The following is a 23,266-nucleotide window of genomic DNA, read 5'->3' on the forward strand; positions in this document are numbered from 1 at the left end:
GCCTCCTTGTCCAAGGATTCGCCACAAGTGCCCTGCCTCCCCAAATTCTTGGGCTGCCTGGGGCCTCCGGTGAGACTCCAGGGTCGAGAAGACTCCACTCCCAAGCTCCCCATCCACGCGGTGTCACTGGCTGAGGGAAGGGGCGAGAGCCCGTTTCTCCGATTCCTGCACCTCGACGCCTGGAGGGAAAAGCTCAGCTCAGGCTCACTCCCTCGGGGGACTCCCGGCTGCCCTACCAGGCCTCAAACATGCCAGGCCTTCGCTTCGGCTGTTCCCTCTGCCTGGAAAGCCATTCCCCAGATATGTGGACAGGACATACTCTCACCTCCAAGCCTCTGCTTCTGCTTCACCTCCTCCTGGAGACCTGCGTGAGCGCCCTCATTAAAACTGCCACCTGCCCACCCAGTGTTCCTGGTCTCACTCACCCTGCTCTCCTTTTTTCCCAGAACACTGTCACCTCCTAATATCCTAGGGCTGAGCTGCCCAGTGTAGGACTGGGCACGTGAGATGTGGCCGGTCCGAACTGCAATGTGCTTGGGTGTAAAATACCATTGGACTTCAGACTTAGTGTGAAAAAAATAATATAAAATACCTCATTAATGACTTTTACACTGACTACACATTAAAATGATAATAGTTTAGGCATACTGAGTTAAACAAAATATGGTATTAAAATTAATTTTACATGCCTCTTTCTACTTCTCCTGATGAGGCTACTTGAAAATTTTAAATTACACGTGGAGCTCACATCAGGTTTCTATTGGATGAACTGTTGTAGGTAATTATTATTCTTATGCATATTATTTGCTGTCTCCCACCTCCCCACACCAGAATGTTCCCTGCTGTATCCCCAGCTAGCACATCACCTGGCACGTCGTAAAGGTTCATTGTCAAATGAGTGAATGGGTGACTGAGGCCTGCCAGGGGCCCCAGGCAGGGCAATTACCCGCCCTCCGTCCCAGGCCCCCACTCACCCTCTCTGTTGGCATCTGCTTCGCTTTCCGCCAGGGTCTCGACAGAGCCATCCCATCCCACGCCAGGTCCTGGGGGGGGGCACAAGGCAGCCACTGGGCCATGAGGACCAACACAGAGGCAACAGGGCTTGTGGGGAGACATGGGAGACAGGAAGGAAGCCCCCTCCCCCATGGAGCTGGTGGGTCCACAGGGAACCGGGGGGCTAATGGGAGGAGGGACCCTTTCCCTCACCTTTGCCATGGGAGCTGGGTGCCCCCAGCGGGCCTGGGCGCCTCTGTCGGAATCTCTGCCGCGGGGTGTCCCCGGGGCTGAATGACTCAGAGCTTCGCCCCACAGGGAATCTCGAGCTGAGTTTCCGCCGCTGCCCACCTGCCAGGGTCTCATCCCGCAGGCACAGGGAGCTCTGGGCCCGGCGCATGGGTGCCGGTGAGGGGGACCCTGCAAGAGGCACAGGCAGGGAGGGTATCGGAGCAGTGCCAGGAGGGGCTGGGCAGAGTGGAGGGGCCAGCAGGGAGAAGCTGCACAAGGGCCACAGGGGACAGGCGGCTGCAGACGTGGGGGCAGGAAGGGGCGCAGGGTTGGGTGAGTGAAGGCGGCGACAGGAGGCTGGACCCTGTGCTGGTTCTGACACTAACTCACTGTGTGACCTTGGGCAAGGTGCTTCCCCTCCCTGGGCCTCAGTTTCCTCATCTGCTGACTGGGATAAATGACTTCTCACTAAAGTCCCCTGCTGCTCCGAGGTCCTAGGTACCGCTGTGGTTGGGTAGGATGGCGTGGGTGGCAGCGCAGGCAGAAGGGAGGTGCCAGCCAAGAGGGACACAGCAGGGATGCAGGGCAAAGAGCTACTGGAACCATCTGGGGGAGTGGGGAGAGGGTGCAGCAGGGAAGGCCAGCGGGGAGCACGTGTGCAAGCCACGCAGGAAGACCAGAGGCATTGGCAAGCCCTGGGGGCAGGGGGTAGGGGACATGGGGTAGGGACCATCTTGGTCACCTGACCCCCAGACCCACCTGTCCCATCTGCCTCCCTGCCCTCGGAGAGCTCCGTCTCTGGGGGGCCCCCTAGGCTCTCGGTGCTGCCAGCCCCATCGGCCCCCAGGCGCGGCCCCCCATGGGGGCCCCCCTCCCGCCGGGGCCGCATCAGCCTCTTCACCTTGTCTGCCAGCCAGCTGCCCTTCCTGGGGGCAAGAGGGCACAAGAGGGGGTAAGGCCAGGGAGGAAGGAGGGACAAGAGGGCCATGTCTGGGATGGCAAAGGCCAGGCAAACCCTCACTGGGGCCTGGACCTGGGCTGGGCCAGGGCTCGAAGGGCAGGGCAGGGCAGGGCAGGGGCTAGGTAGGGAAGATCCCAGGCCCACCAGGATGGAGGGGCTGCTCACTTGGTCCGGGGCAGGGGCCCAGGCTCCAGCACGCGGTACTGGTCCATGATCTTCTCCACCAGCTTCTGCTTCTCCCGGCGCAGGGCATTGAGCTGGTCCCTGGGAGGATGGGGAGGGAGGAGGTGGGCTTGAGGCCTGGGCAGGAACACGGGGTACACCCTGGTACAACCCCACCCGTTAACACAGCCTGACATACCCCAGGATGGGCTGATAAATCCCCACTGCCCCGAGCCCCTGGGGGTCAGCCTCCGCCTTTTCCCAGGCCCTCCCAGAGCGTCTCCCCATAAACAACCCAAGGGACAGCCACGCCGGCCCCCGCGGCCCCTCACAGGTACTCGCGCTGCTCGCGGTGCAGGTGGTCCCGGCTCTCCAGGCTGCGCTCCAGGAGCTCCCGGTTCTCCCGGCTCAGAGCCTGCACCTCGGCCAGCAGCTGCCGGTTCTCCTCTTCCTGGGCGCTCCGGAGCTCCGTCAACAGCTGTCAGGGGCAGGCATCAGGACAAGCGGGGGGGACTTAACAGGGCTCAGGGCCGCCGCCTTCCACTCCCTCCACGCTCTTGCCAGCCCCCAACGCCCCCTCCAAGCCACCCTTCCTCCCCAGCCACCACCCACCCCTCACCACACCTCACACTGTGTGGCCAGCCGGCAGGCGCTCAGGTCCAGCTGCTGGTTGGACTCTCGCAGTCGCAGGCTCTGCGCCTCCAGCTGTGCCCGCTCCAGCTCCAGCCTCGCCAGCCGGCCCCGCAGCTCCCCGCGTTCCCCCTGCAGCTCACCTCGCTCCCGGGACACCTCCGCCAGCAGCATCTGAGCTCTGCAGAGGCAAGGAGAGCTGCTCTCCAAGGGGACTTGCCCCACCCCACCCCCAGGCCCCTCATGAGGGCCAGAGGAGCCTTGACGGGGAGAGGAGGCAAAGCAGGACCCCACGGGGAAAGCGACCAACTCACCACCAACCCACTTCACAGATGGGAACACTGAGAACTGGCCCGAGGGGCGAGGGGCTGTGCCAGGGCTGGTACCTGTCATGCTCACTCTGCAGCCTCCGGAGCTCCTCCTCCAGGCCCCGCTGCCGATGCCCGTCCTGCATCAGGCGTTCGCGCTCTGCCAGCAGGGCCACCTCCTGCGCCTCCACATGGGCCCTCTGGGCCTGCAGCTGCTCGTGCCTGCAATGAACAAGGAGCTAAGAGGGCTGCAGGGACCGAGGCCAGGGCGTGTAGATAGCTGGACCGTCTGGACCTTAAGTCCGTCGTCTCCTAAGCATAAGCCCCGGGGCAAAGCCACAGGGCAGAATGCTGTGCCAGGCGCCCACCACTCCCGACCACCGATGAGCCCCAGGGTGAGCCCGCCCCGGAAGTGTAGAGAGCCCAGCCACACAAGAGGGCACAGCAATGGAGCTGGGTCCACTGGTGGCAGTGCTGCCTTGGTGGCAACAGACCCACCCAGGGAATCTGCTCTGGGCAGGTAGGGGGTGCCCAGGAGAGGAGCTGGGAGTCTGGAGGAGGCTCACCGGCCCTGCAGCTCCCGGTGGGCCAGCTCCAGTGCCCGCATGTTGGCCTTGAGGTCACGGTGCCGGGCCAGCAGTCCCTCTAGCTCAGCCTCCTGCCGCCGCTGCAGCTGTGCCAGGGCCTCGTGATCCCGAAGCAGGGCCTGCTGCTGCCCACGGGTCTCCTCCTGGGAGCGCCGCGCCGCCTGCACCTCCTCCTCCAGCACCCCCAGCTTCCTGTGCAGCTCCTGGCCCTGCAGCTCCAGTACAGACTTCTCAGCCTAGGCCAGAGGAGGGAGCAGGGGCTGCTGGGTGACGTCCCAGGCCGGAAGGGGGGTGAGGGACAGGGGCAAAAGGCAGAGGGCAGGGCAGAGGAAAGGAGAGAGCGGTCTAGGGATCCGAAGGCAGAGGCAACCGTGGAGGGGAGGGCAAGTGGCACAAGGCAGGGATGGCACAGATGGGGCTGGGGTCGGGACAGGGAAAGCAGGAGGGGCTAATGGATGGCTGTGGAGGAGAGGGCTGGTGACGGGGTGAAAGGGCACTGACGTGGGGGCTAGAGGCAGGCAGAGGGGGTACGGACAGGGGGAAGTGGCAGGGTCGGGGGAAGGGGCAGGAAGTGAGCAGCGACGGGGCAGGGGACAGGTACGCAGGCCGTCACCCACCTGCAGGCAGCTGCTGTGCTCCTGTGCCCGCTGACTCTGCAGCAGCAGCTCCTGGGCGCGCCCCTGCAGGCTTCCCAGCTGCCCCTCCAGGTGCTGCAGCTGCCCCTGCAGAGCGGCCTTCTCGGCGGCCAGCGTTGCATTCTGCCCGGCAGGGAGGGGGTTAGCCGGTGCCAGCCCTCTGGGGCACACCCCCCAGCCCCGTGCCCACCACAGCGACACTCACACTGCGCTCCACCTCAATGAGCCGCGCGCTCTGGGCCTCCGTGACCCTCGGCTCAGCCTGCTCCTCAGGCCCCTGTCCCACAGCACCCTGGCGCAGCTGCAAGGACAGGGGGAGTGGCAGTGGCCTGGGCACAGCGCAGCGGACCCTTACCCCCTTTGGCAGCCCTCCCCCGTCACACTTCCCCCCACTGCCCCGAATCCCGCCGCCCTGCCCTCCTTGCTCCGTCACTCTCCACCCTGCCCTTTGCACCTTCTCTCGGTTCTGCAGCAGAGCCCAGCCTCTGCCCGAGCTGCTGTTTCTGCACACCCTACTCCTCCTCTGGGCCCCAGTTTCAACACTGCTTTCTCCAGAAAACCTCCCCCGATCAATCCCACACCTGCCAGCTACGCAGTCTGCTGAGGGCCCGCTGGCTATGGTCGCCTGTGTTCTTGCCTCTGTCCCAGGTGGGCAGTGAGGGCGGTGGCAACCTGGTAGGGGGCCGCGCCAGAGCGGCGCTGAGCCCGCGTGCAACGGGGCTATCAGAAACGATTCCCCACTTAGGACAATAGCCGTTGAGCTCAGGAAGTGGCGGAGCCCACGCGTGAGGGACACAGCAGTTGCCCCAGAGTAAAGCCGCCAGGCTCTGCCCATTTGAGGAATGGGGGAGACGAGGCCCGGGCAGAGCTGCCTGGCTCCCAGCACAGGGCCCCCTCCTCCAGGCCCCAAATCGGGGCACAAGGCGAGCAACTGGCCAAGACTGAGGGGCAAGACCGAGGGGGCGCTCCGAGTGCGCGCAGCCCTGGCTGTCTGCGTGCAGGATGGAGGGAGGAGCGGGCGGAGGCCCCGGCAAGCTGGGCAGTGGCCTCACCTGGAACAGCTCCTGCTCCAGCTGCAGGGCCCTCTTTTTGAGTGCCATCAGCGCCGCCTCCTTGCTGGTGGCCGCCACCTGCAGCTCAGCTTCCAGCCGCTGCTCCAGGCCCTGGTACCTGCCAGGAGAAGTCTTGGCACCCAGCCCTCCCCAAGTCCTCGCCTGCCCCTCTCTGCCCCTCGGGCAACACCCCACCTTTGCTGCTGGAACTCCTGTTCCCGCAGAAATTCCTGGTGCTCCAGAGCCGCCCGTTCCAGCTCACTCTGCAGATGCTCCAGCCGGGCCCCCAGCTCCTGGCCCCGCACCGTGGCCTTCTCTAGCTCCTGAGGGCAGGCAGAGAAGCCTCAGGGCCAGAAAGGCAGACCACCACCTTCACCCAGGCCTGAGAGTCAGGAGACCCGGCTTTCTGTCCTTGCTTTGTCACCCTGGGCAAATATCTTTAACCCTTTGGGGCTCTACTCCCCCATCTGTAAAATGGGAACAAGGCCTGGTCGCCTTGTAGAGTGGGTATGAAAGAGCTGGGGATTATAAGCCTGCCAGGGTGTGAGGGAGGCCCCTGGGCCAGGAGTCAGAGACACTCGCTGGGCAAACGTCTTCACCTCTCTGAGCCCATGGTTCCTCACGTGCCCAGTGACAGTTGGATTCACCCTACGTTCTGAGGCCACACAGGCCATGTGAGGGAAAGAGGGGCTCGGAGGAGCTGGGTCTGGAGAGTACCCTCAGCCACAGGAGGGTGGCCACAGAGGGCAGGAACTTGGTGAAGGCCAGGCCTAACCACAGTGGGAGCTGGGAGCGGGAGGGCCAGGATGCCGCTGGCCAGGCAGCCTGTGGCGGTTGGGCCATACCACTGCGGAAGTGGATAGGAGACCCACTCTGGCCTGTGGGCCCCGCGAGGTAGGTCAAACCATTCTGAGGTATGGGGGGTGGGGGCCCTGGCAGGATGAAACCCTGGGGAAGGCCCGACCATGACAGCCACCCGCCAAATCCTGCCCTTGGAAATGGGGTCTACCAACCCTTACTCTGATCTTCCTGGCTTAGCAGCCCCACCCGGACCACCGCCCAGGGTCACTGCACTTCTAGACAACCTTGGCCACGGCCTCTCACTGAAAAACTAAGAGTCTCATGAGTCCCTGCTGCCTGCAGCCAGCAGCCACAAGAGCCCCAGGGCGGAGAGTAGGAAGAAGAGTGGTGCCCAGGAAGACCTGCATCTTGGGCCAGACCCCTGCCCTGCCCCCTGCAGGCTCTGGCCATAGCCTTCAATGCCCCATCCACCGTGCCTCCTGCCCTCCCCCTAGCCGGGAGGCCCACTTGGACAACCCCCTTGGCCCCTGGTTCCCTGACCTCCCTCCCCTGGCCAGCCACCCCCGCCTGTACCACACCCAGTTACCACCAGAAACTGCTCCACCAGGAAATCTCACAAAATTCCCCTTGGTCCTCAGCCTCTTCCACCCTCTTGGTCCTCAGAGCCGGCTCCTGCAGCCGGCCAGCCCTACCCCTACCTTCACTGCCCACCTGCTGGCATTCCCTCTCTACGGATTAAGCCCATACTGAGTGCCAGGTACTGCCCCAAGCTCTCTACGTTCATTACCTTACAGGATCCTGTGACACAGGTATTGTTTTTATTCTGGTTTCAGGTAAAGAAACTGAGACTCCGAGAGGTTAAGTAACTGGCCCCAAGCCACACAGCTGAGTAGGGGATCTGAGATATAATCCAGGTCCATCTGACAGCATCTCTCAATCACCTCCTACAAAGTGGACCCCAGAGACAACCTCTTGGCCTTACCCTCTCACCCACACCTCCAATTCTCACACTCCCCAGGCCAAGCCAACAGCCTGTTCCTCACTCCTCTCCATCAGGAGGCATCTCGGAGCAAATAACATCCTCTCCGGATCTCAGTGCCCTCCTCTGTGCAACAGGGATGAAACTGGAAACTGCTCAGCCAGAACATTTGATTCCTGATCTGCAGCACACCTTCCCCTCAGCACTGTGCCCCACTGGCCCGAACACCCATCCCATTGCCTTGTGGTCTCCTCTGCTTCCCCCAAGGGGCCTTCAGACCCGCAGACCTGACCACTCTGCTCACTTTAAACCCTCCAGTGACTCCTCATTGCCCTCATGAAAACAGCTGCAACTCCTTCCTTTGCTCATAAGGAAGACGAAGCCCTGCCCTATAGGAAACCTGCTTAATGAAGTCTTAGTCTCACCTCCCTCCACTCCCCGCCTCACAATCCACCCCTACAAACTCGGGCCTGTACCTCCTCCTGGCTCACTGCCGTTCTCTCTCCTCCTCCAGGAAGCCTTCCCTGACGTGCCCCAGCCTGAGTCCAGTGTGATTCCTGGAACCCCACGGCTCCCCGCACGGTCCGGTCTCCACCCCAGACTGTGAGTGAGCGTCTCCCGAAGGACACATGCACTGGCTGCCTGGTACAGGGCCTGGTGCTAAGGAGATGCCCGCAAACATGCTTGACTGAATGAATAGAGGGGTTTCCAGGTCTTCTCTCTCCTCCATCCAGCTCCAGCCAGCCTCACCTGCCACCCTTTTTTTTTTCTGGCCGCACCACGCGGCTTGCAGGATCTTAGTTCCCCGACCAGGGATTGAACCTGTGTCCCTGCAGTGGAAGCGTGGAGTCCTAACCACTGGACTGCCAGGGAATTCCCTCACCTGCCACCTTGACCACTGGCACTGCCTCCTTATGGCCCCAGGTTCCCCTGTACACCAAGGTGACCCTCCCCGAACTCATCCTCACACAGGTCTGCCCACACCCTTGGGTGAATTTCCCTGCCTGGGGATGGAGTACCAACACCTACAACGCTGGTCCAATGTACTTCTCCACCTTCCCCCACATCTCCTGGGCCCCTGAGCAACTCTAATGCCTTCAAGTCTTTGCACATGCTGTTCCCTCTGGATGAAATATCCTTCCCCGCTTAGCAAAATCTCGATCTTTCCTTAGAACGCTCCCCGAAGCCTCCTTGCCCCGACCCTGGCATCAGCTCCCCTTCCCATGGGGCTCCCAAAGCACTTTGCCTGTAACAACCAACGTATCTTGAGCCTTTGCCCCGCATGAACTAGGCTCTTCACACCATTATCTCCCTTGGTCTTCCAAAGACCCGCTGAGGCAGCTACGAAGAGCACCCCCATTTTACAGAGGGAGGCACCGGGGCAGAGCTGAGTAAAGCACCACAGTCAGAGAGCCAGGATTTGCACCCAGGCCATCTAGCTCCGTGCCCACCTGCTACAGCCACCCCATCAAAGGCAGGGGACATCTGCCCCTCTCCCAAGCCAGGCATGCATTTGGGAGGCAGGAGGGGACTTCGCATTTCTATTTCTGGCCCCAGCTCAGTGCTGGGCACTCAGCAGCTGCTGATGGAATTAATAACCCAAAACCCCAGCAACTGGCCTGGAACCCTGTTTCCTGACCCTGGCTACGAGCCCCGACATACCTCCTGGAGGGCCTGCCTCTCCCGGCGCTCCCTCTCGGCCTCCTCCAGGTGCCGGCGGCTCTCGCTCTGCAGCACCTGCAACCGCTCCTCGGCCGCCTCGGCCGCCTCGGCCCGGGCCCGCAGCCTGGGCGCCTCTCGCTCCCACTGCCTCCGCTCGCGGCCCGTGGCTGCCAGCACCTCCGCCAGCGCCTCCCGCTCCCGCGACGCAGCCTCCAGCTCCCGGCCAGCAGCCTCCACCGCCTCCCGCAGCCGGGCCAGCTCCCGGGCCTGGGCCTCCACCTCCTGGTGGGCCTCGGCCTCTGCCCTCCGAGCCTGAGCCAGCTCCTCGGAGAGGCGGGCAGCCTCCGTGCCTCGGGCCTCCAGCCTCCAGGCCTGGGCCTCCAGCTCAGCTCGAAGAGCCTCAGCCTCTCTCCTCAGCCGTGCCATCTCCTCCTTGAGGGCCTCCTGCTCTGGGACACCACTGGCCAGGATCTCCCCTGGGATCCTCCCCTCCCAGGTCTGGGCCTCAGGAGCCCCTTCCAGCTTCTGCTGTGGTTTTTGTTGGGCTGGGTCCCCGACCATTCTCTCCAACTTCTGTTCATGCTCTCTGGCCTCTGCTTGCCCCTTGGGTAGGTCCAGCCTCTGGTCTAGGGTCTCCTGCTCCTCCAACCGCCCACAGAGGCTGGGCTCCAAGAGTCCGGGTTTGCTCTCAGGGTCCTCCTGTCTCAGCCCCAAGGCCTCGGGCACCGACTCTCCAGTCTCTCCTCCCAGCGACAGCTGGGCCTGAATTTTGATCTCTGGACCCTGAGGTGGGGCCACAGAGGCAGGGGTCTGGAGAGGGGCTCCAAGGCCAGCCTTCTTCAGGGACTCCTGCGCCTCTACAGCGGGGCCTGACTCCTGGGCCATCGTGTCTACAGGCGCCATGATGGCCGCCTGGAGGGGCCTCTCCACCACCTTTGGGTCCAAATCAGATGCCTGAGGACACTCAGCTAACCCGTCGGGGGCTGAATCTGACGCCAGGGGAGCCGGGTCCAAAGCCTGGGGGCCTTCATCCCCTGCCTGACCAGCCAAGCCCTGGGGGCCATGGTCTGAGGCCAGCCGAGTCTGGGGAGCTGAGTCTGGCTCTGGAATCACGGAGTCCTCGCTCGGCTCCTCCAGCAGGGGGGGCTGAGGGCACATGAGAGGGATGGTCAAACCCAGAGGAGGATGCAGGAAGGACGTGCTGATGCTTGGGGGAGGGGACTCACCTGGCCGCCGGGCTGCCCCTGCAGCGCCCGGAGCAGGCCTCGAAGCTCCTGATTCTCCCGCTCCAGGGTCCGCAGCCGCCCGGCCTCTGCCTCCCTCACTTCGTCGTGCAGAGAGAGAGCCGCTCCTGGCAGGGGCGCTGGGGTGTGGGAGATGAGGTCAGGACCCCTCTGCTCCCTTATGGTTCCTCACCCACACACCCCACCCCCCGACACACCCGGGGGAAGGGGATGAAATCAGAAGCTGTCCCCACTAAGGTGCAGGAAAACACAGGCAGCCTCCCACCCACAGCCCCTCCACTGGGGTCCCACTCACCCTCCCCAGGAGAGCCCGGGGCTGGCTCCAGGCTCCGCTGAACCTCCAACTCCAGCTCCACGTTCTCCTCTGCCAGCTGGTCCACCTGATGCCGCAGAGAGTCCAGCTCCTGGGGGGAAGAGCAGGGTCAGAGAAGCCCTCCCCGCCAGGGCCAGGCCAAGTGTGTGGGCTAGAGGGTCACTAGAGGAAACAAGGAGTAGGAGTCACAGGGATCACCAAGGAACCCTGGGGACCACTGGGGTCACAGATCACTGCGTGACCAGGGGTCACTCTGGGAATCTCACCGCATGGGCCTCGCCCAGCCGGGTCCGCAGCAGCAGGTTCTCCCGCTGGGTCTCATGCAGCCGAGCACAGCGCTCCTGAGCGGCCTCCAGCTGCTCCTCCAGCAGCGCCTTCGAGGCTTCCAGAGCCCCCGAGAGCACCCGCTCCTCCTGGTGGGGGAGCAGAGAGAGCCGGTGGTGCGATGCCCCCAGCACTCCGGGGCCACAGACCCTGGCTCCCCTCCCCCAACTGACCCTGCACCCCTGTTGCTCTCCAGGCCCCGCCTCTCCCCTCCATCTGCCCCTCCCCCTCCAAGGTTTCTCCAGGTACCACTTCCCTAGCACCTGGCCCCGCCCTTCTCCTATGTAGGCCCTGCCCCTTCTCCCCAGGAACTGCCTTCCAAGGTCCTTCTAAGCCCCACTTAGCCCCGTTGCTGGGTGCTCTCTCCAGACCCTGCCTCCCCTACAACTGGCCCCACCCTCCTCTCCAGGACCTACCCTTACCTACAGCCTCCACCTCTCCCCTCCATCTGCCGCATCCTCCAGAGGGCCTGTCCCCAGACACCACCTGACCGCGTTCTCCGAACGATGCCTATTCCCTCCATCAGGCCTGACCCTTCCCTTGGCCCAAATTCGCTCCTCTCGAGGCCCACCCTGTCCCCGGCAGGCCGCGCCCCCCATGCCCCGCCCCCTGCAGCCGCGTCTCCCGCCTCACCTCCAGCTGGCCCTTGCAGGCCTCTGCTGCCTGCAGCCGCTCCCGGCAGCGTCGCAGTTCCTCCTGCAGGCGGGGCAGGCGGCCGGCCCGCTCCCGCAGCGCCTCCGCCTCCTCGCGGTACAGCTCGGCCCGCTTGGCCTGTCCCGACAGCGCCTGGGCCTGGGCCAGAAGATGCGGAGCTAGGAAGGGCCACCCGCTGGCCAGAGGGATTAGGACGGGAAGGAGCCGGGTTGGGGGAGGCAGTAGGCTGGGGAAGGTGCGGGGAGCGGGTTAGGGAATGCGGCCATGTTTGGGGGCATCTGAGCGCACCTCCTGGCGGAGCCTTCGAATTTCGGCCTCCAAGCCCTGCACCTCCACCTGGGAATCTAGCAGCAGCTCGGCTTTCTCCTCCCTGGAGGGAAGGGACGCAGGAGGGGTCTGGGGACCTGCACCCTCCAGCCCTTGCTAGGCCTGATCCCCATCTGGACCCCATCCAGACCTAACCTGCGCTCCCTGCCCGCCCCCCCACCCAGGTCCTTCCCAGCCAGCGGCGCTCACAGCTCCTGCCGGACGCGCCGAAGTTGGGCCTTGGTGTTGGCCAGCTGCAGGGCCAGGTGGTGTGAGGCGCCCTCCGGGGGAGTCCTGGAAGGAGCCTCAGGCAACAAGGGGGCCGCCTGCCGCTCCAGCAGCAGTTCAGCCAGCCGCTGGGGGACATCAAAGGTCAGGAGTCAGGAGTAACCCATCCCAAGAGCCCCACATCTGCCCCCAAGCACCACAAGATGCATGTGACTGTTGCAGCGCTCCACCCCCAACCACACCTCCGGCACACGGCTGGGTCCCCGTGGTCCTCCTCTTCCTCCTCCTGCCGCCTCTTACCTGGGCCCCCACGTCCCGCTCCCGAGCCAGCCTCAACAGTGTCCCCACCAGGCTCCGGGACAGCATCTCCAGCTCCGGAGGCGCCAGCTCCCCAGGCTCAGGCCCAGCCAGCGCCAGCACCAAGCCGGCCCCGGGCTGGGTCACCTGGAGGCACAGGGAGAGCAGGTCAGCCAAAGAAGTAGGGGGCAGGGTGTCCCAGACGGCCGACCAAAGTTGTACCTCCTGGATGGCGGCAGCCAGCTCACTCTGGACCTCGAGGCTGAGGCCCTGGATGTGCCGGATGAACAGTTCCCGGTGCTCACACTGCAGGGGGACGAGGAGCAGACGGCGAGGCTCACCCCGGAGGCTCCCACCTCTGCGGCCAAAGCTGGACCCTGCCCTTCCCTCCCCCGCTCACCTGCACCGATGCCCCCAGCAATAGCCTAAGGATGCCTTCCAGCTCCTCCACCGCCTCCTCTGCAGGGCACAAGCCACAAGGGGTTAACGGGCAGGGATAGGGGGAAGAAGGAGGAAGGGGTGGTGGGAGAGAGCACCTGAGAAGGGGTCAAACCCCAGCGCCTGGAGGTCTGGGGGTGGAGACAGGATCAGCAACTGCAGCTCCTCCTGGGGCGGACGGGGTGGGAGATGTGAGAAGGGCCTTCCCGCAGGGGGCTCCCAGGCTCAGCCTCCCCCTCCTGACCCCTCACCTGGTAGAAGTCCCTCAGTCGGCCCCACAGGTGGTTCAGGTTCCACACCCGCCAGGCTGCGGGACCACCATGGCCCCTGATCATTCGAGGGCCGCCTCGGGAATTGGGGGCACTGTGGGCACAGGGGACGATAGGTGGGAGGGGTAACTGAGGACCCACCTCCCCTAAACCAGGCTCTGCCAACCACCCCTCAGGCTCTTCCCACCAGGCTGCCTGGCCCCCCTCCCCTCAAACCCCTCCGCAGCTGCCCCGGGTCATCCTCTGATGCCCCTTACATGATGCCCAGCACCCGGAGGAGCAGGGCCCCGTCGCTGAGACGTGAGAACCTCTTCTCCGGGCAAAGAGGCCCCTCTCCTTCCTCCTCCTCTTCCCCCTCTGGCTCCTCCGCCTCCCCCACCAGCCCGGCCAGTCCCAGCGCCTGTGGGGACACAAAGGAGTCAGCTGGCCTGGGTGGGAGGCCCGCAGCAGCAGAGTGAACCCTGAGCCCCTCTGACCTGCCTCCTGAGCCCACGCAGCCCCCTCCTCACCAGTCCCCTGAATGCCAGTGGCCACGGGCCTGGACCCCTTTTCCTGCCGCACAGCTGCCTGGACTTCTCCATCCCCACCTGAGCCCGCCCCTCCCCTCAGGCCCCAGCTCTGCCCCCTCTCCCCCCACCCCACACCAGCCCCTCCCTGCTGCTCATTTCCCCTCCCCAGACTCCCTCCCACTGCCCCCTCACCCAGGTGGCCAGGCTCCCACTCAGGAAGTCTCTGATCCTGGGCCCCTTGCCCCCATCCATGACGGGGTCAGGGTGTTGGTCCCACTGTGGCGGCTACACCTGCCCTGAGAGGAAGAGGAAGTCCCCGAGTGGGCCCAGGCCCAGCCACAGACACCCTGTGCAGCTTCCTCCTTCCGGGTGCTGGCAGGCCCGTGCACCCCCGGAGTCCTGCCTCAGCCCCCGCTTCGCCTCCCCGCATCCTCCCAGCATCTCGGGCAGGGCCAGCCCGGAGGTTAGCAGGGGAAGGTGGAGTCAGGGCCACCCAGGAGCAAGGCCCACAGCTCTCCTGGCTCGATGGACAATGGCAGGTGAGTCCTCCCTGTCTCTGGGCCTCGGTTACCCAACTTGAAACCCAAGAGGGTGACCTCGGCCTTGTACCTTCCAGGGCCTCAGAAGGGGCCTTACACGGGGCATCTAGGTGCCCACACCTGCATCTTCTGATTTGCCTGGCTTCCCTTTCCCCTTGATGTTTCCCAAACTTACCCAAATCACCCTCCCAACCTATGAGGCTTGGGAGGTGCCGCCTCCCATGTCAAGCCTCCTCTGAACCCCGACCAGAAGTGAGTACCCCCTCCTTGGACCCCCCCCCATACTCTATATACACTGGACTGAGACAGGACGTCTAGCCCGTGGGCTAGTGACCTCACAGGCCTCAATTTCCAGTCTGTGAAAGAAGTGAGTTAGAATCCAGCCTCTGAGGGACACAGTTCAATGCAGAGACCAGCGACACGTGTCTCGTAGATAAACCAGGAGGCCAGGAGGACACCCCAGTTCCCCCACTGCTCACTACTGGGCTCCGTGTGGGACACTGTTGGGTACTGAGATGTAGTAAAAAGCCACATAGTCCCTGCCCCCGTGGGATGCACAGTACACTGGGGAGACAGCTACGCAGAAAATCACACACACACACACACACAAAATGTAACATTGCAGCTGTACTACGTGCATTGACAGGGAAGGGATTTGACTTCAGTGGGATGATCAGGAAAGACATGGGGGGTGGGGTCGGGGGGTGACCATGAAGCTGAGATCAGGGATAACTGGGTGAACTAGGCAAAGTGGGGAGGAAGGAAGGGCATTTCAAGCAGCCGAGGCAGAATGTGCAAGCGTCCTGTGGCAGCTGGAAGCATGGCCTGTGTAAAGTTCAGAAATTATTCATGTTTCATCGATTCCCAGACCCTTTGTTTCTCACATTTAAATCTCTAAAGTCAGGTTACGTGGTAGAGTTGCTGGCTAGCCAGCAACAGTCCTGACATCATTGTCATTGCCTGCACGTGCCCACACTTCAGAAGCATCAAACCCTGCAGGAAGGGCGTCAGCAGCTTGGGAGAAAACCCCAGAGACAAGAGCGGAGCATTCTTAACCCCAGGCCCCAAATGGTGGGAGCTCCCAGGGGAGAGGAATCAGACTTATCAGCAACGCTCCCAAAGCAGAAATCCAGAGTCAACTTGCTCTGCAGTCCTGCAAAGTTGGCTTAGGACTCTGATGGCTGCTGGTGGCTTCCGGTTGTCTTATGAATTTCCGGGGGGAGCACCGCTCTCCCGAACTCTTGACTCCTCACAGGAGGGGGTGGCAGGGAAACACACAGACATCGCGCCTCTGTCGGATTCCAGATGTGAAGGAGTTTTCTGAACAGCGTAAACGATTTATTTTGCTTATATTTTCCTTTTTATGTGTGCATCAGAATTATGTATGATGAGAATCTATGTCTAAGTCAAAAAGAGCTCCTTCGGGAAGTATAAAATAAAGAGTCTAGTGATGAAAGAGCCTTGGGACATAGTTAACTGGCAGCATTCCTCTTTTAGTGGCATTTTCTTTAGTGGCATCTTTTACAATCGTTGACATCTTAGATTTGCTGAAAGATAGGGCAATATTGCAAACACAGGCTTATCATGAGCCAGTCCTGGTTACCAATGCTTTACACTTACTAACTTATTTGCATAGGACTAGGTTATGAAATAAGGACTATGGGTTATCTCCAATTTATAGAGAAGGAAACCGAGACTCAGAGAGGTTAAGAACTTGCCCAGAATTACACAGCTCTGAAGTGGTAGCCTGACCAGGCAATGGGAAGCCGCACGGGGTTGTTAGCAAAAGAGCACATCCAGTTGTTTAAGCCTCCCTAGACGCATCTGGAAATGCAGATAATCCTCTCAGAGGGTTGTTATGAGGATTCCACAAGCTGGTGCCCGGCTTAAGCGTTCATTAAATGGTCTCTAGTGTGGTTACTATCTTTAGTATTAATAATATCAAGGGTCCGTCCAGATTGGACTCTCTGCGTATCTTACGCCTATTTCCATCCCCACCCCCACACCCCGGGATTCCAGCCCAGGAAGTACTCCGGAGAACCCGCTCTGGGTTAGCGAAGAGTGGTGACAGGGCCTCACCTCCCAGCAGCCAAGGGCCCCTGCCTTGCTCCGTGGCTTCCGAGTCACGCCCTTCCTCCAGCCTCCTCGGAGGCCTGGGCCGTGTCGCCCCATTGCTCTTGCTGATTGCTTTCACATTCATCACTCCAGACATGCCCGGCTGCACCTCAATCTCTCAATCTGGTTCTATGACTTGGTTCAGCTGAGTCAGGCAGAGGGAGGCTTGGTGGGGGGTGGGGGGGGGGGGGGAGGCTGGGGAGGGGCTCCCTCATCAGCTGACACCAAGATGCTGGGATTTCGAGGCTCAATTAACTATTGAGGGATGTTCATCAGGGGCTGGCAGTGGTCCCTATCCTTAGGCTAGATTTTTTCCTTTAAAAAATTGTTCAGGGACTTCCCTGGTGGCACAATGGTTAAGAAAACGCCTGCCAATGCAGGGGACACGGGTTCGAGCCCTGGTCTGCACATGCTGCAGAGCAGTTAAGCCCGTGAGCCACAACTACTGAGCCCGCGTGCTGCAACTACTGAAGCCCAAACACCTAGGGCCCGTGCTCTGCAACAAGAGAAGCCACCGCAAAGAGAAAGCCCACTCACAGCAACGAAGACCCAACACAGCCAAAAATAAATAAATAAATAAATTTATTTTTAAAAAATTGTGCAGATGCATGATCAAAAATGTCAAGAGTGCCTAAGGATATAGAGAAAAAATCAAGTCTCCCCCTCTTCAGTCCCAACCCCAGTCCCCAATGCCATGCCCTGTTAGCATTTTCTGTGTCCTTCCTGAGTTGCAGCTGCCCAAGTCTGTCTGTCACAAGTGGTTGCAACCACACACACACACACACACACACGTTACGTGTGCATCTCCATGCTTTGAAATATATTTCACAATCTGCTTCATTTCTGTTCAGAACCATTGGCCTTGGCCTTTTGAATGGCTACATCGTATTCTACGGTGCGCTATCCCATCATCACTTTGTCTCTTATTGACAAAGATTTTAAATATTTGCATCTTTTGCTATTACTACAGTGCCATAATGACTGCTCATCTCAGAGATCTTTTTCTGGAAGTTTTTAAGGTGGTGATGGGGGCGGGGGGGTTGGTGCCCATTGCTGCCAACATTTGGATTCAGGAGGCAGGCAAGAAGCAGAGAAAGACAGACAGACAAATGGACAACGTCGTCAACTGCCTGCAGCCTCCTACCTCGGGGCTTAGCTTCCCCAGCTGCACAGGGTGGGAGCAAGAAGGACTCCCACTTCCCTTCTGGTTTTGAATTCTCTGGGTAGCCCTAGTCTGACCCCAAAGACCAGAGGCAGGAGGGCTCTGGGGCTCCGGGAAGTAGAGTCCAGGGAGGCCAGGGCAGGTGGCAGCTGGGTTCAACCAGAGCCCAGGACCAACCAGGACTGAGTCAGACAGTGGCTTTTTCTCCCTGCCTGCGGCAGGCCCCACCTGGCACCCCAGCGGCTTGGCTGGGGGCCAGCTCCCTAACTAGATGGTTCAGGGCCCCAGGCTCAAGAACTAAAACCCTAAAACAGCCTCCAGGGTTTTCTGGGCACCTGACCCTCTGGCGCTGGGTCTGAGGGACTCCCTCCTCCCCACCCAAGTGTCTGAGAAGGGGTGTTTCTCCTACTTACCATTTGGGGGTGGAAATAGCCAGAGTTGGACAAGAGCAGAAATGCTCAGCCCAGTAGCCCAAACGAGCTGCCCAGGTGGGAGGAGGCAGTGGGAAGCCAGAGCCAGGGAGGGTGGGGCCCAGGGCCATCTGCCGAGTGCCAAGCCAGGTGCCCAGGGGCTCAGGATGCGGCCTGCAAGGCCTGGGCCCAGCACTGAAGAGGGCCCAGTGCGGCCCAGCCGCCACTACCTGACACTGGGCCGGCTCTCCCTTCCTGCTCTCCCCAGGGCTCCCCAACGTTCCTGGGAGCCCTGCCTCACCCCAAGCCTCTCACTGAGCCTGGCACCCCGGCACCAATCCTTCTCCTGGTGGCCTCCACCCAGTGCCCAAGGAGTTGTTTGGAAACATTGACTGACTCATGACCCTTCTGTGCTTAAAACCCTCCAGTGGAGGGACTTCCCTGGCGGTCCAGTGGTTAAGACTCCACACCTCCAATGCAGGGGGTGCAGGTTCAAGCCCTGGCTGGGGAGCTAAGATCCCACATGCCTCGCAGTGTGGCCAAAAACAAAAAACCCTCCAGTGGCTTCCCCCTGTACTTTGAATCAAGTTCCAACCTCTCACCATGACCACCCAGGCCCCGCAGGACGACCCAGGCTCGCCACCTGACCCTTGCCCCCCACACACACCTCCTCAGCCTCACACCCCCTCCAGCTTCCTCAGTCTCTCTTCTGCCCTCAGCACCTTTGCATTTGCTGTTCCCCAGCCTGGAACACCCTCTCCAACCCACACACATGCACAACCCGCCTCCCCCATCTAGCTCCATCTCACCCTACGGGTGTGCCTAATGGCCTCTTTCTCAGAAAAGATTTCCGCTTTTTTTTTTTTTTAAATAAACCTGTAGGTTACTTAAAGTTTTGTTTTGTTTTTAATTTATTTATTTTTGGCTGTGTTGGGTCTTTGTTGCAGCGCGCCGGCTTCTCATTGCAGTGGCTTCTCTTGTTGCGGAGCACGGGCTTTAGAGGCGCGGGCTTCAGTAGTTGCTGCATGCAGGCTCTGTAGATGTGGCTCGTGGGCTCTAGAGCGCAGGGTCAGTAGTTGTGGCGCACGGGCTTAGTTACTCCGCAGCATGTGGGATCTTCCCAGACCAGGGATCGAACTCGTGTCCCCTGCATTGGCAGGCGGAGTCTTAACCACTGTGCCACCAGGGAAGTCCAAGATTTTCCCTTTCTAAAGGAGACTCCAGTCCTTCTCCCCTCTTAGTCTTAAGCCACTCTTCATCTTCCCTCTTTTGCTTCATCTGCTCCCCACTAGAGTGGAAGCTCTGTGAGGGCAGGGATGCTGTGGGGTTGTCCAGGGCTGCAGTCTGGGCCAAGGAAACCATGAGAGTGACACCGACACCGTATGCTGACCACTTGCCCATGCCAGCTCTGTCCTTCACATACGTTAGTCACTCAATCCCCTCTACAGCCGTAAAATACAGGTACTGTTATTACCATCTCCCTTTTATGATGAAGAAACTGAACACAGAGAGGCTAAGTCACTTGCTTCAGGCCACACAGCCAGGAAGTGCTGGAGCCACGATCCAGAGGCAGCTGAATTAGTGGTTTTGAACAGATGAATTCCTACTTCAGGGAATTCCCTGGTGGTCCAGTGGTTAGGACTCTGCACTCGCATTGCCAAGGGCCCGGGTTTGATCCCTGGTTAGGAAACTAAAATCCCACAAGCCACGCGGTGCGGCAAAAAAAAAAAAAAGAATTCCTATTTCAGAGATGAGGAAAGTGAGGCTCAGAGGGGTATGAGGGTAAATAAGACAACTGAGGGTAAACCCAAGTCCTCGCTCTGAGAGCTGCATCTCCTCCCGCGGTCCCCACGGCCTCTTTGCTGCCTGCTGGGAGGGTGAGGCTGGAGCCCAGAGCCCGGTTAGCTAGCATGGGGAGACCCGGTGCCAAGCCCCGAGGTTGCCAGCCTCTCTCATAATTAAAGACACACATCAAAGACAGCTCCGAGGTCCATTAAAAATCCATTAAGCGAGCAAAAAATAAATCCAGAAGGTAAAACTCGGGTTGGCACACCGTGGGGAGAGGAGCACATACACATGTCCCTGATGGCCCTTAAAACAGCCTCAGGGTTTTCAGACACCAGTAAAACCGCCAGCGCCCTTTGACCCAAGCACTCTCGGCATTTGGGAACACGCCCTGAGGAAGAAGCCCAAGAGGAAACAAAATCAGAAATGTGTCTGAAGCTGCCCCTAGCCAAACCGTGGACATACCCAGATGTCCACCGGGAGAACCCAATCGTGCTGTGGCTTGTGGACAAAATCCCCTCTCTGCCCTCACCTGGGCTGCTCAGTCCATTCTCTCATCTGCCTCACCTTTAGCCTTTACACAGGCTGTTCCCGCCACCTGGAGCACCCTTTCCACCTCTGCTCACCTGGCTATCACCTATTCATTTCTCGGCCGCAGCTAGAAGTCCTTTTCTCCCTTCCTTTCCCCCATGGGAGTGTGGGGTAGTGGGCAGGGTCCTTCTTCTGTGATACCCCAAATGACCAACCTGTGCTTCCTCTTCACATCTTCACCACACTGATTGTAAGCACTCATGCGGCGTCTGGCGCCCCCACTAGCCTGGGAGCGCATGGAGGTGGGACCAGAGCTGCGCTGGTGCTGCCCTGGCCGGGAGACCCGTGGCGCCCGCAGGGCCCATGCCCAGCGTATTCACTGCTGTGTCCCAGAACCCCGCACAGTGCCTGACGCGTAGATGACTCTCAGCCAACAGCCGCCGGATGCAAGATACTGATGTGACTGTGGGAAGCGGAGCCCCCGGAAGTCCGAATGAGTCTTCACAAGCACAGGACACGCGCACACGCATCGCAGTGCTGGGCGAGACAAGCAGCAGCCTCCTCTTGGCAGAGGTCACTGAGATTAAAAATCCACCTCAGGGACGCCCCTGGTGGTCCAGCGGTTAAGACTGCGCGCTTCCACTGCAGGGGGCCCGGGTTCCATCCCTGGTCGGGGAACTAAGATCCCGCGCGCCCCTTGGCGCAGCCAAAAAAAAAAAGAAAATCCATCTTAGTAGTGGTGATGGCTGCACAACTTGGTGAATACACTAAAAACCACTGACTTGTTCACTTTTATTTATTTATTTTTAAATTTTATTTATTTTATTTATTTATTTTTTACTGCGTTGAGTGTTCGTTGCTGCGTGGGGGCTTTCTCTCATTGCAGCGAGCGGGGCTACTCTTCGTTGCGGTGCGCGGGCTTCTCATTGCGGTGGCTTCTCTTGTTGCGGAGCACGGGCTCTAGGCGCGCGGGCTTCAGTAGTTGTGGCGCACGGGCTTAGTTGCTCCGCGGCATGTGGGATCTTCCCCAACCAGGGCTCGAACCCGTGTCCCCTGCACTGGCAGGCGGATTCTTAACCACTGCGCCACCAGGGAAGCCCTGACTTGTTCACTTTTAAAGGGTGAATTTTATGATGTGTGAATTGCATGTCAAAAAAAAATACTCCATCTTTGATGAAGCCAAGGGTGCAGTCCACATGGACTGGTTCAGAGAAGGGACCAGGAATGGACTGTTGTCCTCAGCAAATGGGATGGACGTGGAGTCTCGAAGGTTAAAATGACTTGGGCAGGGGTAGGAAAGGGACAGGCATCCCAAGTAGTGAACATTGCTGGGAGATGCTGAAGAGGCAGGAGCTTGGAGCACCCACAAGCTAAGGAATCGGGGTGACTGCGGAGGCCAAAGTGGCAGAGACAGAGCTTGGGGATGTGAGGCAACCACACAAGGATCTGGGACGGCTTAGTATGTGCCCCTGCCAACACTGATGGGAGCAGCAGGGAAGTGACACTGTCCCTTGGGAGGCCGTGGAACCCAAGGAGCCATGGAGCTTTTTTTTTTTTTTTTAATTAATGAATTTTTATTCTTGGCTGTGTTGGGTCTTCTTGCTGCGCACGGGCTTTCTCTCGTTGTGGCGAGCGGGGGCTACTCTTCATTGCCTTCAGTAGTTGTGGCTCGCAGGCTCTAGAGCGCAGGCTCAGTAGTTGTGGTGCACGGGCTTAACTGCTCTGCGGCACGTGGGATCTTCCCGAACCAGGGCTTGAACCCGTGTCCCCTGCATTGGCAGGCGGATTCTTAACCACTGTGCCACCGGGGAAGTGCCAGCAAGTCTAGTTCTAATTCAGAACCACTATGGTCAAGTTTATGCTGGAACAATGGGAACCAATATCCAAGAAGCTGGAGAGAAGATAGCTTTCTGTCTCCCTCCCTGCACTTTTTACTCCTTCCCAAAACACATGTTGAATATTTCCCACATTCCCTACCCTGAGCAGGGCACCTTACCTGTGTTAAGAAAAAAATATGATTCCCAGCTCAAGCAGGCAGAGTTGGTGCAAATATTAATAACATAGCAGATTGATATGCATGTTTATTAGCACCAAAAATCTGTGCATTCACACAGATGCTACCCAAACTTCTCTAGCAGTTATACAAACACATGTATGTACACACACACACACACACACACACACACACACACACATACTTTCTCCGCTGTCACTCCTCTATGCCTGTGCAGCCAAACCCAAACCAAGACCAGCAGGGTGTGTTCTCCTGGGGCCAGCAGCCTCCAGGGCTCCCAATCATGGTGCCTGCATGGCTGCAGCCCAAACCTAATCTAGGCCAGAAATGCTGGGACCCCTTCCAACCCTCTCTTGCTCTCAGAAGCCCAGATTTGATTCTCTAGGAGATGACAGAGATTCCCCTGGAGATGTCTTCCCAGCTCGTTCGGGTGAGGCTTTGGGTGCCGGACAGCATAAGGAGATCCTTGGAGCCTAGAGACATTGGATGATAAGAGAATCACTAGCCCCATTACACTGATGTGGAAACTGAGGCCCAGAGGGGCACAGAATGGGAATCACCAAGGACAGGTCTGAGATTTGGCCTCTCTCCTAACTCCTAGCTCTTTCCCTACCAACATGAAGGCTGCATGGTGGAGAGCAGGGGTTCTTATTCTTTTTATTCCAGCCGTGTATTGGGCACTTACTGAGTTCTAGGCACTGCCAAATGCTTTACACAAACTGTCTCATGCATTCCCCACAATGACCCTATGAGGTGGGTTGGATTATTCTCACTCTAAAGATGAGGGAAGTGGGGACAAGGAAAACCAAATAGCCTACCCAAGGTCCCCAGCTTCTTAGTAGCAGGCTGGGACTCACAGTCTGGTGGTCTGAGCCCGAAGCCTGGCAACCCCACTCTGCTATGATGCCTCCCAGGTCGGGGACGGGGCTCACCTGGAACTCTGGTAGGACTTTAGGAGTTCCTTGAAACTTTTAAAGAGCATGTAGGTGTCCATGTGTGTGCACACGTATTCAGACATGCATTTTCTAAGGAAAGGGGCATTGCTCTTAGCAATACTTCAAAAGAATTTCTGACCCAGAAAAGGCTCAGAATCGCTGATACTGAGCAAGAACCTTGACCTTCTAGGT

The 23,266-nt window shown here is 59.7% G+C and overlaps 1 protein-coding gene and 1 long non-coding RNA gene across 5 annotated transcripts in view; one reads left to right on the plus strand and one right to left on the minus strand.

Annotated features, from left to right (window-relative positions):
- CCDC88B (coiled-coil domain containing 88B) lies at positions 1–18,648 on the minus strand. 4 transcript variants are annotated; one of them, XM_082344018.1, is made up of 27 exons: positions 13,776–13,939; positions 13,332–13,474; positions 13,057–13,168; positions 12,904–12,973; positions 12,768–12,826; positions 12,590–12,673; positions 12,371–12,514; positions 12,053–12,198; positions 11,825–11,906; positions 11,516–11,674; positions 10,825–10,971; positions 10,541–10,649; positions 10,228–10,364; positions 9,002–10,147; positions 5,755–5,882; positions 5,560–5,677; positions 4,713–4,808; positions 4,490–4,630; positions 3,852–4,108; positions 3,364–3,507; positions 2,972–3,158; positions 2,680–2,825; positions 2,351–2,449; positions 1,984–2,150; positions 1,207–1,413; positions 975–1,043; positions 1–179 (listed from the first exon to the last, which is right to left on the minus strand). In XM_082344018.1, exons 1-27 carry the CDS (start codon positions 13,833–13,835, stop codon positions 124–126), a joined length of 4,413 nt encoding a protein of 1,470 aa, XP_082200144.1. In that variant the 5' UTR covers positions 13,836–13,939; the 3' UTR covers positions 1–123. The 4 variants fall into 4 exon arrangements, with proteins under 4 accessions (XP_082200144.1, XP_082200143.1, XP_082200142.1 ...); XM_082344017.1 differs by lacking the exons at positions 1–179; positions 13,776–13,939 and adding exons at positions 203–364; positions 17,813–18,648; XM_082344016.1 differs by lacking the exon at positions 1–179 and adding an exon at positions 203–364.
- The window catches only part of LOC309606748, an 11,951-nt gene continuing 2,729 nt past the window's right edge, over positions 14,045–23,266 (plus strand). Inside the window, exon 1 of the long non-coding RNA XR_014232038.1 lies at positions 14,045–14,122. This is a non-coding gene — a long non-coding RNA (uncharacterized lncRNA). The remainder of the gene's footprint in view (positions 14,123–23,266) is intronic.

The sequence above is a fragment of the Balaenoptera borealis genome (genome assembly GCF_965194805.1).
Source record: "Balaenoptera borealis genome assembly, chromosome: 11".
NCBI classification, from domain to species: domain Eukaryota; kingdom Metazoa; phylum Chordata; class Mammalia; order Artiodactyla; family Balaenopteridae; genus Balaenoptera; species Balaenoptera borealis.

What these genes read in the sequence shown, in the direction of transcription:
- CCDC88B (XM_082344016.1), bottom strand. Translation starts at nt 13,835, where the DNA reads ATGGATGGGGGCAAGGGGCCCAGGATCAGAGACTTCCTGAGTGGGAGC. An exon ending in AGAGGCAGGCCCTCCAGGAG is followed by an intron (nt 5,883 to 9,001) that starts GTATGTCGGGGC and finishes GCCTGCCCTCAG; the next exon opens with GAGCTAGAGAAGGCCACGGT. An exon ending in TGGAGCAGGAGCTGTTCCAG is followed by an intron (nt 4,809 to 5,559) that starts GTGAGGCCACTG and finishes CTGTCCTTGCAG; the next exon opens with CTGCGCCAGGGTGCTGTGGG.